This window comes from Octopus sinensis, linkage group LG3 (assembly GCF_006345805.1).
Source record: "Octopus sinensis linkage group LG3, ASM634580v1, whole genome shotgun sequence".
NCBI lineage: Eukaryota > Metazoa > Mollusca > Cephalopoda > Octopoda > Octopodidae > Octopus > Octopus sinensis.
The window spans coordinates 145,615,633-145,633,611 of NC_042999.1; the positions used below are offsets into that span (position 1 = coordinate 145,615,633).

The 17,979-nt window shown below is 36.3% G+C and overlaps 1 protein-coding gene and 1 long non-coding RNA gene across 3 annotated transcripts in view; both read left to right on the top strand.

The window, feature by feature from the left end:
- Nucleotides 1–17,979, top strand: part of LOC115209853 (leukocyte tyrosine kinase receptor-like) — a 370,370-nt gene that overhangs the window by 78,282 nt on the left and 274,109 nt on the right. For both annotated transcript variants that reach the window (XM_036501462.1, XM_036501463.1), the window contains exon 3: nt 16,808–16,837. In XM_036501462.1, coding sequence (XP_036357355.1) covers nt 16,808–16,837 — 30 coding nt within the window. The remainder of the gene's footprint in view (nt 1–16,807; nt 16,838–17,979) is intronic.
- LOC118762624 lies at nt 428–12,451 on the top strand. Its single transcript, XR_004998382.1, has 2 exons — nt 428–462; nt 12,391–12,451. It is a non-coding gene; the product is annotated as an uncharacterized LOC118762624 (long non-coding RNA).

Genomic DNA, 17,979 nt, shown 5'->3' on the forward strand with positions numbered 1-17,979 from the left:
CTATCATAACATCATTTCTGGAAGTTCACACACTTTTTCTTGTCACCACATGTTGCTGTTACTTTCTGATTGTTGCTAGTTGGTAACAATTGTCAGTTAATAAAAGTGGTATTAGGTAGGCATGCTGGTTGTTTGGGAGAAGGAATACAGTGGTAGCCGTTGGTGGTGATTGTTGTCTCACTGAAGGTAGTAGCACGTGAAGCCTTTGGTGGTTGGAGGAGAGACAGTAGCAATAATATTTAGGGTTCCTTTGGGCTTATAGAAGTCTTAAATTTAGCTAGCAGTAGTTGTATTGGCTCAGGAGTGATACCGGAATGGACATGGCCAGTCTGAAGGAAGCGGCTCAGGATAGAACTGACTGGAGGACACTGATCCAACGAGTGATCCAGAGTCGACTTCGACTGAGCGGATGAGAGAGAGAGAGAGAGAGAGAGAGAGAGAGAGAGAGAGAGAGAGGGAGTGGTATTGGCTTATAGTTTTCCATCTATAACCTAGTAGTAGTCGTGATGGTGGTCCCAGTAAGGGCTACAGTATTGATAGTAGTGGTTGTTTTCTCAATTCTAATGCTACAAGAATTTAGTCGTGGTTGATATTTGATAATGAAGGGCACTGCATTGCTGATGCGTTGGCATTGAGTTGTATAATCATGAAAGTTACAGAGAAGAGAATTCGTAGAATTTGATTGCTTATTACCTGCATATATGACAATATATTCACTGAGATCTGTTTTTCTGTATCTCCGTATTTTAATTTGCGACCTATGCAGGGTCATTCGTTGACGTAAAGCGACTCTTGCTTGTCCAATGTAATGCTCTTGAGCATGTTATTTTATAGACTGGATTTTTGCAGAGATAAAATTTATTTACTTTAAAGGGCTGTCCTTGTTTGGAACGGGTCTCTGATCCTTCTATCAGATTAAACCAAGTCACAACTGGATCTGCTACATTTTTAACTGTTGGTTTTGTTGTTATTCTAATGTGAAGTTTGGCATGTCTTGGTATTTTCTTAATTGATTTCGGTTATATTTTACTCTGTATGAAGGTGTGTGTTTGGAGGATTGCCTCCTCTTGGAATCGTTTTTTAGAAATGGTAACTTATAGAATACAATACTGTAGGCCTCACTGTTTTGGGATTGTAGGTGGAGAGGTGGAGTAAGAACTTTATTTTCGAGTCATTTCTTTGAATTGGTTTTCTAAATTCATCTACGCTGAATTTCTGGGCTCGTTGAATTCTATTTCCGATTAAATATAGTAGGTAATTCTTATCACGGAGTGTATCCTTCAGATCGTGGAGTCTTGCATCAAGTTTGTTTGTATCAGATACTATTATACAAATCCTTTTGGCTAGGTATTAAGATATACTCATTCTGGTGTGTCTCGGAGAGCATGAACTGAATGGAAGTTTAAGTTTGGAGTCCATAAGTTTATAGTAAATGTTCGCCTGTTTTGCTTGTTTTCTTTATAAAGATATCTAAAAATGGAATGTTGCTTATGACTATTTTGTACGATGAACTGAATATTTTTATTAATTCCATTGAGAAGTGCTTTCACATTATTTTGGCTCCTCTATGCTTTCATTCGACAGAATGCGGCAACCCTCGGGGTGCTTTTTCAGTTTTCTTATACACACACACATACACAGACACACACAAACGCGCACACACACACAGAGACATACACACACATACACACACATAGTCTTAAACTATTTATTACATTCGCTAATAGCTCTATAAAGATAAGTAAACAGTATTTTCACTATTATTGTGATATATTTGTATATGTACCGGTAAAATGTTGATTGACTTCAAAATGCAAAGTTTACTAGGCTGGGATTTGAACTAAGAGTGCTGTGACTAATATCACGCAATATTATATATGGTCTAAACCGCGAACGATGCAGCCAACGACCACCATATGTATGTATGTATGTATGTATGTATGTATGTATGTATGTATGTATGTATGTATGTATGTATGTTTGCATGCACATACGTAAGTATGTATGTATGTATGTATGTGTGCATGTATGTATCTGTGTGTGTATATATATACAAATATACGTACATATATAAGTGTGTGTAAATGTTTGTATGTGTTAGAATACGTAAATAGTTTCCTATATGCGTATCTTTATTGATAATTTAATATTCAGGTTTCAAATGGAGTGAATAGTAAATCGTTAATAATTAAACCAGACGAAATATAATTACACTTAAACATTAAATCTAAATAAACTTGTAAAAAAATCATTTATTTTATAATGCATATGTAAAATTAGCATAGAATATGAAATACTGTTTCGTAATTAGTAAATTATATTTATTAAAAATATGCTATTTGATTAAAAGATCGAAATGAACGTACCCAAAATAACCACCATTTTAATAAAATAGAGCAGTTACAATAAATGATAAATAAATGAATATAAACTGAACTCATTATAAAAGACACATTGCTTACAAAATTCTTAATATAGAAATATTGATTATTAAACTCTTAGTTTATATGTAGTGTGAATGGGGTGGGGAGAAGGAATTAGTTCTTGGATACAACATTAACTCATATGATCAGACGATATGTTATAGGCCGTTAATATGTATATAAAGATATGTGTACGTGCGCTCGCGTGTGTGTAGGTATGTGTATGCATGAATATTTAGAAGTAATGTGATGTATCTATGAGTGAGTATGCATGTCTCACTATACGTACGAGTAGTTATCTATGTATAAGAGTATATGCTTGTTCGTATGTTGTATGGTATATATATATATATATATCTATATATATATATATATATATATATATATATATATATATATATATATATATATATATATAACTGACAATGTGTGTCTGTCTGTCTGTGTGTTTCCCTAAAGCTTGAGAACTACACAACCAATTTCATTCAAATTTTACACACGCCTTGCTTAGGGTCCATGTAGTGTCATGGGAAAAAAATGTTTAACTTCTTGCCTAGAGCGAGCCCACAGCAATATCATATTTTCTCCACTATTTCAGTATTACGTGTTAAAAGTGAAACAAAAATATCTCTGTATTGTATGTATATGGATGTATATCTATATATATATCTATATCTATATCTTTATATATATATATATATATATATATATTACAAAATATAACGTTATATCTTGAGATCGTTAGTGACAACAACGCTCAAAATATATAACAGACTGGAATAACAGTGCTCAAATGAGCTGTATACACTTTTTAATCCGAGGGGAGGCAAAGCGAGCAGCCACTACAAGAGCACTACAAAATCCACACAAAGATCAAACACATACATATATTCATATATTCATTTATATCTACAGAACAGACATAAAGCCCGATGTTTAGAAATATATAGTAATATATAAATATATAAACATCATATAAAATTATATTGTACGCATAAGACCCACTCGACGTTCCATAAGAAATTTAGGAATAAAAATTGCAATTAAAGTTAGAGGTAATAATAACAATTGAATTAAATATAGTAAATATAGTAAGTAGTAATTAAATATATTTTATTTTATTAAAATGGTAATTAAATCGTAATATAACAATTAAAAGAAAAAATAGCAATTAGTATAAAATGTATCAAGGATTTGAACTCGAATATGTAGCTTTGCATGAATGGGAGAAATTAAAAGATGAAACATCTAATTGAGTGCAGAGATGAATTAGTCCAGATGGAGCTGTGCGCATACTATTTACTATAGCTGCTAGGTTGAATTATATGCTTATAAAGTAGCATTCAGTATCTATGAGAATTTTTGGGAGTACGTAATGTCTCGTCTTTCGCATGTGGCAGGTATGTAATTGTGCATTTGTTTCCGTGTACTATGTGTTGTGTGTAAAAAACATCCTGACGAGGGGAGTGTCAATTTTAAATATATAATATGTTTCATATTAATTGATGCATCTCCGAAACTTTTAGATGAACTTTTATGTATTTTTGTAAATTTGTATATTTATCTTCTATGTATTATTCTCTGGAATTTTAATTCGTCTTTTTAATATGTCATTGTATGTTTTATTACCCCAGATTTTTAAGTTAACAAATTTATACCAAACTAGCACTATGACCCGGCAAAGTGATGAGTAAAGTTATTTGATTGCAGACCTCCTTTCAGTCTTTTTATTATCACTCGGTCATGCATAGTCCCCAGATGGTAACATTGATTTCAAGGTCTTCCCAGATGAGTGACTGGTTATTCAAAGACATTTATAGATTTTAAATTTATTCTGTCCAGTTACATATCAATATAGTGGTCATTTGCAAACTCCAAAGGTGACGTTTTCATTTCTCCTTAGCCCTCACGTCACACAATTGTTATTCTGTCCAGTTACGTATCAGTATAGTGGTTATTTGCAAGCTCCAGAGGTGCCACTTTAGTTTGCCCTTAGCCCTCACGTCACACAGTTGTTAATGTTGATTTCATTTGGGTCACGCCCTTCCAATTGCTATAGATTCGTAATGCATCTTACGGCTGTGCCTGTCACCTGGATGGTGAGGAATCCTACATTGGGAGTGTTAACGACTAGGGTAGGGTAACTGACTGCTTATTGTGATCATTCGTCTTTTGGTTTCCTGTAGCTTTGCTCACTTTTACAAACCCAGTAAACATATATTTCCTATTTCATAGATATTCAAGCAATAGATATAAGATCCAAGTTAAAAAGATTCTAAACAATTCAAATTTTCTGGTTGACATTAAGATGCCCACCCCCAACAGGGGCCTCAACTCTCACAGGCCTCAACTCTCACATTTTAGAGCTCCATGGCCTTCATTTTTCAGGAGCATAATCTTTTTAACAGGTTCAATAAAACAGGAATTTTGGAATATGCGCATAAAAATCAGTAGTATGGGATACATGTGGCACGATTACAATTTTTTAGGGTATCTAAAGAGGGAAATAACCCTCATTTTTTTTTTAAGTTTCAACTCAGAGCTGCGGCCATGCTGATGCACCGCCGTTTTGCGCTACACTGTTATTACTAGAAGCCTCCTCTAATATGTGGCACTTGATGAAGAATGGAGTTTTCTATAGCTACTCTCATTTACACTTCTTGCCGTGAGGTAGGCTCATCTGGGACTCTCGACAGGAAGAGGTCCAGCTTTGATTTAAAAATCCCTACATCTACTTTGTGCAAGTTCCTCAGACTCTTTGGGAGAATATTAAAAAGCTGTGGGCCATTGAAACCCAGGTTGTTGCAGTAACTGGTCCTGAAGCGTGATGGCATTGCTGGGATCTTTGGCACCATGCAGTATCGTCCCATTCTGGCATTGGTGTAGCTTTCAATGCCAAAATTTGGCACAATTCCTTCCAGGATCTTCCAGATATATATTACTGGGAGTAGAGTCTTAGCTGTTTCAACCTTTCCCAGTAGCTGATCTGTTGCAAAGAGACGATCTTTTTTGTGAATCTTCTCTGGATTGCTTCAAGGTCCGCTGTTAATCTCACACTGGTGAGCAGTAATCGAGGCGGCTGAGGACGAATGTCCGCCAGAGGACCATCATGGTTTCCTTATCTCTGATTCTGAATGTTCTTAGGATCCATCCAGCTAGTCGTCTGCACTTTGTCTCCATCCTGGTAATGTGTACCTGGAAAGAAGTATCATCACTCATGTCGATACCCAGGTCTCTCACTGACTTGAGCTCTGGGATTGAAATTCCCTGTGGACCAGTGTACCCTGTAGGTTTAATATTCAGTTTTGGATGTTGGTAGCGCGGAGCCTGGAATTTTTCAGCATTAAACTGCATATTATTATCCTCAGCCCATCTGTAAATTGAGTCCAACTCATGCTGCAGGTGTGCAACATCGCTGGGGTTCTGTATATTCTGTGAGACTTTCGTATCATCTGCATAGCTTGCCAGAGTGGCTATCCGGGCATTTGAGGGCATATTTGAGAGGGCCACTATAAAAAGCAGTGGTCCCAAGACAGTGCTCTGTGGAACACCGCTCATTATTTCTGTGTTCATAGAGGTGGCTCCATTAGCCACTACTGCCTGACTCCTATCTTTTAGGAAGTCATGTAACCACACTCCAAGTTTTCCAGCTATGCCGAGGTCACGCAGTTTGTGGCATATCATACCATGATCCTCCTTGTCAAAAGCTTTTGTAAAATCAATGTATATTACATCCACATTTGATTTCTTGAATAACCGCCTCAACACCCAGTCATAATGTTGTAAGAGCTGGGTCAAGCAGCTCCTACCTGGTCGAAAACCATGTTGGATATCACTTAGCAAGTTATTCTTTTCAAGGAATGCGATTAGTTTCCCTCTGACTATCCGTTCCATAACTTTGCTGATGTGTGAAATCGGAGAGATAGGCCTATAGTTTTTGGCATCTGCTCAACTTCTCCCTTTATGTATTGGGCATATCATTCCCTCCCTCAGCTTGCTTGGCAGTCTGCCATTTGTAAGAAAGCTCTGGAAGAGAATCTTGAGGGGTTTTGCCAGGACATGTTTACACGATTTGAGGAGGATTGCTGGGAAACCATCAGAACCAGCAGTTGAGTTTGTACCCACTACATCTATGGCTAGTAGTGCATCTTCTTCGCTAATGTCAATGTAATCTATTGTAACTGCCTCGCTGGTTATAGGTGAGGCGGCAAAGAAGTCCACTGGCTCGTTCACTTGTCTGTGTTCCAACGGGGTGTTAAAGACACTTTTGAACTGGTCATTCAGTTATCTCACTGATCTTAGTTCAACTGTCTGTGAAGGAGCCATCTGCAATTTTGATGAATTTCGAAAAATAGATATTCCAGTTCATTACAGAAAATATAACAGAAAAGTCTAATTCTTCAATTGAATGTAACCGGGCAACGCCGCGTATCTCTACTAGTATATATATATATATATATAAGCAAATTGGTGTGTTTTAATAAACCATAACGGCAATGCGAATGAGCAGCAAGTCAGAATAAAATATGGCTTTGCCAATAAATAACAAAGATAAGGGGTTGTCTAAAACTTCGTTTAAATATTCCTGTGTTCCGTGGGGAAAAAATTGCCAAAAGATTTTATTAAAATTCACCATTTTGCTCACGCATCGTATGCGAATCAAACGAGTTGTCAAATACTTATATGTATATGTATGTACGCATGTGTGTGTATATGTATGTGTGTATGCATGAGTGTATGTATGTATATGTATATGTTTGTGTATCTGTATATACAATTGAGTTGTACTTCATCCGTAATTTTGAGAAAAATTAAAAGACAGAAACAATAGGAAAACTGTATTCATATATAAAATATAGACAGGAAGAACAGAAACACATATACAGAACGAGGATATATATACATACATATATATATATTGAACTAGGGACAGCTGATGAAGGGGATTTTTCCTTGTGTAGTTTGTCTAGTACTCTGTTTTTTCTTTGTAAAAAAAGGTTCGTTCCATGCTTATTTTTACGTTTTCGTTCTCGTTGAGTTCTGCGTCTATTTGTGGTGTCCTGTACTCACGTATATATATTTATATATGCATGTATATATACATGTAGATGTAGGTACGTACATATATGTATGTATGTATGCATGTATTTTATTTATTACACTATTGTATGACTGAGCGCCTTCGCGTCGATTCGTTCCGTTTCGTTTCGTTTCTTCTTCTTCTCCCAGTACAGTTTATATATATACAACAAAATGAAGAAGGGAAGTGAATATTTAGAATTAATGGAAAGTATGGGTGTATGTGCTGTGTTTATGTCTCACAATACATAGTACATATGTATGTATGTATATGCATGTGTATGTGTATATATATAATATATATATATATATATATATATAATATATATATATATATATATACATATATATATATATATATGTGTGTGTCTGTGTTTGTTTACACACACACACACACATATATGTATATACATGAGTGTGTGCATGTTATCGACCTTGTCTTGTTCCATCTCCCCCACTCTCTCTCTCTCTCTCTCTCTCTCTCTCTCTCTCCATCCACCTTTCTCTGTGTGTATATATGAATCTACTTAGCTATTTCTATTAAAAATTATGGATATAATGATATTCGAAGCGTAAATTGTATTGCTTTTGAGACTCTGTTTTAAGAAATGCACATAGTTTATATTCATGATAATATATTATCATATTGTGAATCCTTTTATGTTCATATCCTACTTAATGTACATATTTAGGAAATGTACATTTTATGTGGTATTGAAAGAAACGTAATTAAAAGATGAAATGCAATACAATAAATTCCATTTATTCTCACTAATTATATTCACATTCTGCGACCAATACTTTTCGACTGGAATTTCAGTTTGTATACATAATACACTTCTTTAAGGTAGACCATATATGCATGTATAATCTATAAGCCGGTATTCCCAGGAGTCCTTATTGAGAATCCTATTCAAGTTATTTAATCCCCTTTATCTGATATATTAACACACACACATATATATATGTATGTATAAATATATATATCTTCCATCTTCTGTCTCTCATTTACCACACACACACACACACACACACACACACACACACACACACACACACACACACACACACACACATATATATATATATATATATATATGGTAAATGAGAGACAGAAGATGGAAGATACGGAATTTTATATTAATCACTACAATTGTTTCTCTACATCTAGCATCGATTCCTCAGAGGTTGGATGCTTACCAACTGGTTCAAGGGCATCTAACGGTGCAGATGTGTCTCTTCAGGTGATAGATACATGTAACTCGTTAAGATAACAGTTTTGCAATGTATTTTCTCATTTCGTGTAAAGAAAAGCAGCAAATTAAAGGATATAGTTATAATTATGTAGAAGATCAATAATAAAATAATAGATGCAAAATGGAAACGAACATGCAATACAGCGAAAAAGCATTAAATATAACCGTTAACGGATATGGATGTATAAACGCTTTCGCGTAGCTTGTATGACGCATGTACACTCACTCATACAAGCATCCACGAAGATGTAATCATACGCACACGTGTGAGTTGGCGCACATACGTTAACTTAGCGAGTTAAATAGCCACTTGGTGTTTATAAGAATGGAGAGGTTAAAGCTAAACTTAATTCATCCATCCCTTAAGGCAAATTATGTCAACAATTACTCAAATTCATTCTTACTGCATTGTGCGAAATGACATTTATATGCATGTAAGCTGCTTGAGAGTCTTTCAGAAATTCTATTAATGATCTCATTAGTCCACAGAATAAATAGGAAATCCTCGGAGCAGAGTCGGCATCTTCTGGAAATGATATTATATAGTTTTGCGTGTCTTACTATGGATCAGGTTATGTCATACTTAATTTTATCCTCCTTAAATCACTACACACATACATACATACATACATACATACATATATATATATGTAAAATTATATATGTATATACAGTAGCGGTCATAATATAAGGGTCAGTGAGAACAAGTGTAAGATTAACAAAACGTTGAGGCTAGATATTTTACACATATTTAGATATATTTAATATCTACCTTTGGTGAAAATTTCATGTAAATAAAATAAATATTCCATAAGTTATGAGGAAATAAACAAACAATCTTCCAAACTGTAACAGCCAAATTTCAAGGGTCACTTAGAAAAACAATGAAAATGGAACAAAAACAAAAAAGAAACCCTTACTATTAATATTTTGTGAACATCCCTTTACTATCAACAACCTCCTGATATCTGTTACCACATGACTGAATTCCTTTCTTGCAAAATGATGGAGTAATATCGTTCCATTCGACCCATCTCCACTAACCTTCCAGCGTTTTCTATAGGGTTGAGATCGGGACTTTGTTGTAGCCACTCCATGAGATCAATCCCTTTATCACTCAAAAAATCTATGACTCTCTTCGCAGTGTGACAGGCAGCGTTGTCCTGCATAAAGATAGGAGGTTGAACTGACGAGGATCGGAAAAGCGGAAGGGCATGCTGTCTAGGAATCTACTTGTAGATTTCAGTGTTGACAGTCCCTTGAAGGCGAATAAATGGACCAGGATCAGCAGCAGAGCTCACTCCCCATACCATTACACTGCCTCTTCCATATTTTTGGCCGCTGCAATTTGGAAGATTATTTTTTCATTTCCTCATAACTTACGAAATATTTATTTCATTCACTTGAAGCTTTAACGAAATATAGATGTTAAATATATTTAAATATGTGTAAACTATCTAGTCTCAATGTGTTGTTAACCTTTTATAATTACTACTTACAATACACTTGTTCTGACTGAACATATATATATATATATATATATATATATATATAGCAATAACAATTCTCTAAATGAGATATAGACAGTAACTGCTCCATAACATAAGGGACTAAAGCCATCTGAATATGGCTAGGGACAGGGCAGGGTGGTGGGGGTGTTACTGTTGCATTTAGCCCCAGGCGAACATCGACGTCGCCAGATAGGCTTGACACCATCACGGTGTCCTTTAACCTGCAAAGGGAGATAATTCCCCGATGAAGCGGAAACCACACACGGACCATGGTTTCAAGGTGTATTGCCTATCATCAACGTGTGGTAGGCCCCCGCTTCCTCGACGAAATCTCACTCTGCAGGATATTCATAAATAGATTTTCAAGCAAAATACATTTGCTGATTTCGAAAATCTGTTCGACAGCAATAATAATTCTCTAAATGAGATATAGACAGTAACTGCTCCATAACATAAGGGACTAAAGCCATCTGAATATGGCTAGGGACAGGGCAGGGTGGTGGGGGTGTTACTGTTGCATTTAGCCCCAGGCGAACATCGACGTCGCCAGATAGGCTTGACACCATTACGGTGTCCTTTAACCTGCAAAGGGAGATAATTCCCCGATGAAGCGGAAACCACACACGTTGATGATAGGCAATACACTGCAGAGTGAATATCCTGCAGAGTGAGATTTCGTCGAGGAAGCGGGGGCCTACCACACGTTGATGATAGGCAATACACTTTGAAACCATGGTCCGTGTGTGGTTTCCGCTTCATCGGGGAATTATCTCCCTTTGCAGGTTAAAGGACACCGTGATGGTGTCAAGCCTATCTGGCGACGTCGATGTTCGCCTGGGGCTAAATGCAACAGTAACACCCCCACCACCCTGCCCTGTCCCTAGCCATATTCAGATGGCTTTAGTCCCTTTTGTTATATATATAATATATATATATATATATATATATATTATATATATATATATATATCCTTCTAAAAGTCACTAACATAAGTGACGTATGATCCCTTCTAGCATCTATACATTGCTTACCTTTTTACTACAGCATTTAACGGTTTCTTAATGGCCAGCTGTTTGTCAGTTAACTGACCAATTGTATCCTCTTGCAGTCCGCTCCAGTCCTACTCCTGACCGGTATTGTTTCAGGTATACTGCCTACTTATAATAATTAGTAAAATGCATACGAAATCAATTATAGTAAATTATAGTCGACTGTTATTATATAGTTCTATAACTACCGGTATTTCTAATTATATTTCTTACTTTTTCACTTTATTTTTTTGACTTAACTAAAATGCTCATTTTTGTATATCTAACCCATGCACCCCACCACATATATAGGAACGTACCACTTAATACTATAACTATCCCTTATACTATTTCTAAATTCCAGTCGGTCGAATGTTTCACAATGGGTTAGCATGTAGCACCAATTGATTATCACCGTTCTCATTTTCTCCTTTTTCTTTTTACTTAAATGTTATTTACTTTTCCGCTCTGATGAAGTTTCATGATTCAATTTGAGTTAACTAACTGCCTACAATGATAACTATCATTACTATTTTTGTGGCGTTTAGAACTGAGAATCATGGTAACTGAAATAGATTCTGTCTTTTTGTAATTAAATGATAACTGATGTAAATCAATTGTTATTCATCAATTGTATCTACATTCTCTATTTTTCTGATATATATATATATATATATATATAATATATATATATATATATATATATATGTGTGTGTATAGGAGCACTCTGTCGGTTGCGACGACGAGGGTCCCAGCTGATACGATCAATGGAACAGATTGCTCGTGAATTTAACATGTAAATGGCTGAGCACTCCACAAACACGTATACCCTTAACGTAGTTCTCGGGGAGATTCAGCGTTACACAATGTGTGACAAGGCTGGCACTTTGAAATACAGGTACTACTCATTTTTGCCAACTGAGTGGACTAGAGCAACGTGAAATAAAGTGTCTTGCTCAAGGACACAACGCGCTGCTGGGAATTGAACTCACGACCTAACGATCATGAGCCGAATGCCTCTAACCACTAAGCCACGCTTATATATATATATATATATATATATATATAAAAACAAAAAGAGAGAGAGAGAGAGGAGAGCAGTTAAAAAACTTAGCTTCTATGCGTGTTGAAGAATCGATGTTTAAATAAAACATTTGCCTTGATTACGAAATAACTGTAAAAGTGGGCCAGATGAATAAAGTTTATTTTAAAATTACTGTTGTTAATACTGAACTAGTTTCATGTTTAATGCACGCTCACATGGGGATGTGGAGTATAATTCTCCAGTCGGAGAAGCGCACAGCTAACAACTTCTTAACCACCAACAACGAAATCCCACCCCTATATGGCCTTCGCAAAGATCACAAGAGCCACACGGACCTTATACTTGGGCCACCCACCTGACCCGTTTGTGGTGCCAACAATGCAAACAACCACAAAATATCATACTTTCTCTCACAATTCCTACGACCGTTAATAGAACTATTTGCGGATGTATGTGACAGTACTGAGGACCTCCTTAGCAGGATCCGCGAATGCAACAACACGTGTGACCTCAAGAACCACATCGTGGGTAGCATGGATGTGGTATCACTATACCCCTCCATCGATATAGACTTTGCTGTCGATAAATGTATAGAAATAGTTAGTGAGAGTGGTATGATATTTAAGAATGTGGATGTATATGAACTAGGGCTCTTCCTGGCCCTGACGTGTACCAATGAATACCTGTCGCGCAATAACCTTCTATATGCTTGTCCCACCCGTAACAAACGCGGTAGACCACCTACCATTACCTCGGCTTACAGGAAGACTCACTGTGAGCGTTGGCAGGGATGGACAAAGCCGGACTACCCACCTCAAGTGCACACGATATTAGAACCACCATCGCACATGCTATCGGTGTCAGCCTGAGATTTACGCTAAAAACACATATTTTTAAATTTGACAACAAACTGTATAAGCAAACGAAAGGCGGTGCTATTGGAGTGGGGATCGCCGGTGACGTTGCTAACCTCTTCATGGTATGGTGGGACAAGCGTTTTAAACAGTGCCTAGCAAACCGTAACATCCACTTGGCTATGTACTCTCGTTACGTCGATGACATTAACCTTGTTGTGAAATGTAATACAGACACAGTTATGGGCCCTCTACCAAGTGAAGAACAGGTGATGACATCTATACAACACATAGCTGACTCTATCCACAGCAGTATAAAACTTACCATAGACTACCCCTCTAAACACCCCAGTAAACGATTACCCGTCCTAGATACTGAGCTATGGATGGAAGACGCTATGGTTAATGGTACCATTAAACCATGTATACTCCACTCACACTATCAGAAACCGATGGCTAATCCACTAGTAATCCGTAGTGACTCAGCTATGTCGGATACTGCCAAACTCAACATCCTAGTGGCAGACTTAGTTAGAGTAATGAGGAATGTATCACCACTATGCCAACCACAAGAACGACAACAACACATCCAGCACTACATATTCCGAATGCAACGCTCCGGATACACACAAGACGATAGAGTCAGGGTGTACAAAGGAGCGAAAGCTAGATTCGAACGCATTCTAGGGAACGACGAAAACGGTATATGCCCCCTGTACCGCAACAAGTTCTGGAATAGGTTAGAGAGGGACACCAACAAAAAGATGAGAAACGTTACTTGGTACGATAACAGGAGATTTCACGGAGTGATGTTCGTTGACGCCACACCTAAGAACGAGCTAAGTAAGGCATTCAAGAAAGTCCTGCGCACTACGGCCTAAAAGTTAAAGTTGTAGAAAAGACAGGTAGGACTATCAAATCGGCATTATGCAGATCATATCCATTTGATAGAATCACCTGTCAGAGTAATTGTGCTGTGTGTTCGACAAATCCACACGTAAATTGTAAAACCAAGGCACTGTATACCAGATTAAGTGCCAGGAGGGAGCTTGCGCGGCTAACCCGGAGTCATACATAGGTGAGACCTCTAGAAGCATCAATGATAGGTTCAAAGAACACCTGGACAACTACATTGAAAGGAAGCCAAACTCCATCTTCTACCAACATGCTGTAGACTGCCACAAGGGATCCTTAGGGGAGCTTAAGTTGAACATCCTATCAACACATCCCACCGATGCAATGTTGAGACAGGTCACAGAAGCTGTTTGTATACAAGAATACAAACCTACTCTCAACCGAAAGTCCGAATGGAATAACATCCAGAACCCATTCAGAAGGACTATTCTATAACCACCCCTCTCTCTCTCTCCCTTTCACCTGTAGTCCTTACATACAGGTTGCAATGCGTATGTGCAGTTATATACAACGGTATGAGCAGACGTTGTTTGATACGAACAGTTGCACCTAGGCGTTGTATCCATTCACGGTTAGACGATGATGAGAGGAACAAACACACACCCACACACATATATATATATGTATGTGCGTCTATACAAACATATATGTAAATATGTATACAACCTTCAGCAAAGTAACAGTCATGTACACAACTTGAACGGACACATGCCAGTACGCGGACAAACGTTCACATACACATACACATGTACACACTCTCACGGACACATCTACCCATTCTCCTAGACACTCACATACATACGTAGCACATGAATACAAACATACATACATACATACCTACGTATGGGCATACACACGTACATACGCACGTACATGTACGCACACACATACATGGGCACATGCATACGAGCGCGTATACATACATACGCACATGCGTACGTATGTACATACATACATACATACATACATACATACATACATACATACATACATACATACATACATACGCACATACATACATACATACGAACAATAGTAAAACATTAGTTCTGTGATATAGAGATAAAAATCTGATAATAGACTTTAGGGTATAGTTCTTGTGAGCAAGCGTCAAAAATTCACTTTCTAGCCTCGCCCATAGGGAGTTGAAATTTGATAGCGTTGTGATGAGTGGTCACTCTACATCCATCCATCGCTACAGGTTTATAACTTTATGTTTTATAGAGTGTATGTGCGTGCTTATACACACACATACATATATACATACATACATACATACATACATACATACATACATACATACATACATACATACATGCATACACAGGCGTATGTGCGTACATGCATACGTACATACATACACAATGTATGCATACATACAACATACATACGTACATATATATGACGAACTAACTGTTACTTTCTTAGATGCAGCACGGACTTTGTCAGTGAACAGGTCGCGGATTTTAGCGACGAAAATATTTTGACAAATTAAACTTAAATGTTGGAGTGAATCGAACGGCTTTTGTGTGTTTCTTAAATGGCTTATAAACACCTTCCACGCTGCAATTGTTTTCGTTTCAGCACACGATCTCAGATCAAATTACTTGCTATGCGAGTACATCTCCGTAATTAAATAAATTCCTTTTAAGAATTAATTTAATTTAAACTTGCTACATACTACATTCTTCAGTAGTGTACTCCCATATTTATGAAAATAATATGTGAACATTAAAATATAGTTATGTTTATTCATCCACAGCAGTTCGTAATTCAAGGTACTCAAATATTTTTAAAAATAGTTAGAGAGAAAGAAAAAAGCGTACTTTTTCGTTCACAAGTCAACGTGCTTCTAACTTGCCGGGGCCGAATGCGGTAAATTATGTATATATAGAGAGACATGGAGAGTGGGAGAAGAAAAGTTATTTCTTTGTCTTTACGTTCTGTGTTCAAATTCCGCCGAGGTCGACTTTGTTTTCATCCTTTCGGGGTCGATAAATTAAGTACCAGTTGCGTACTGAGGTCGGTCTGATCGACTGGTATTCTTCTCAAAAATTTCGGGCCTTGTGCCTAGGGTAGAAAAGACTATCTACGCAGAACAGCATTACCTTGATATAATACATCGGCATCGAAAGATTTAGATATCACGTTTGTCTATGTATCTAGTCTATATGATTATTTTCCTTGACTACAGACACAACACAATGTTAGTGACAAGATACAAGCTACTACTGACCCGTCGGTTAATTACCTGATATCCGCTCTCGAGGCTGTCTACTCTTTTCGTATATGTTACTGAGAACTTGAACTTATGACACTAACAAAGAATCTTCAAATGGTTAAAGTTTGAACTAAACTCAGTATTCAACCTCTTGAGATTATATTGATGCTGTGCAACACTAAACGAGTAATAAATTGATAATACATAAACATTATTATCGTAATGGAATAGTAAAATATAAGAAAACTGCTCGCGGTTTGCCTTTATTGGAAAATATTAATGCAAAAAGTTCAAACAGTGGAATAAATTCTTGCCATGAGGAAGAATTTATTCCACTGTCTGAACTAATGTAGCATATTTCTCTTCGGTCCATATATTATTATTCTTATGTGTGTATAACTTGGAAAATAGGTAAATATTATTGATTTCTTTTGCAACAGTTCTATAAACTAATGTGATTTCTTTTCTATTTCAGATAAAAGAGAGTCGTTTTCAAGTAGAGACAGTAAGTATTGAATTTTTTTTTATATACAAATTTTCGAAGATTTGTTTCAGGATCTAATTCGTAGATTCAACAATATTTTATACTTGGAAGAAAATAGCTACTGAAAAATTATTCCAATTGACAAAATGCCAAAATTTATTTAAAGTTATTTAAGTCGTAAGCATTTCTCATTGTCCTTGAATCTACTCCGTCAATGGAGCTGCCTTTAATTTTAATTTACTTACATGTTGATTGTTTCGAAAAGTATGACTGTTGTGTAATTATCTATTATCTTCGGCTGAGTTGAGCTATAGATTAAATTCATTATTAAGTAGTGACAGGGGATAAAACTTTAAGATTTGGTCTTTATGTAGTGGATCTGGAAATGGTCAGTTTTGTGGAATACATATACCTTTAGTTAGAGTAGATGATAATATTTCAATCATGCAACTGCTACTTAACAAAGATCTATACATCGTATATCTGAGAAGTTAAACTATATTTACATATATCACACGTTATAATATAAAACAGAATATTGGTCTGTCTCCTACGTATGAAACCTATGGGCAGTTAAATATCCTAGATTTGCGCTAGTTGAATCCGAACATCTGAATCTACAGCTTGAAAGCTAACATAAGATAACATTAAATTATGTGCACAGCCTTAACAGGTAAGAGAGACTATTCACGACCTGTGTAGGATGTTATGAACATATCTTTGGCATTCTATTGACTGTCTATAAATATCCACCAATTTTAATTATTTGGAATATTGAATTTTCTGAATATCTTAGAAATTCAGAAAAATAGGAAACTCACGATTATTTTGTTACGCTGAAAAAATGATTGAACTTCGATGGGTTAATTATATGAGATGTTGTAACCCCATGGAAGAAACTATTTCGATGATATTCTTACGACAAATGCAAATGTTAGTCAATGTGAATGAGATAATATTTTATCAATTCACGAATTTGAATTCATAAAATTTAAATACATTAATTATGGAATGAATCCCACATGTGTGGAGAATGAATATTTATACCCAATGTCTCTTGACTGGATGGTAAAGCTCATGCTGCAATAGCCGAAATTAAAGAAAAACCATTTTAGGAACGACATTTAATCACAGTTTAGTTTAATACTTTGTGAAAATGTGAA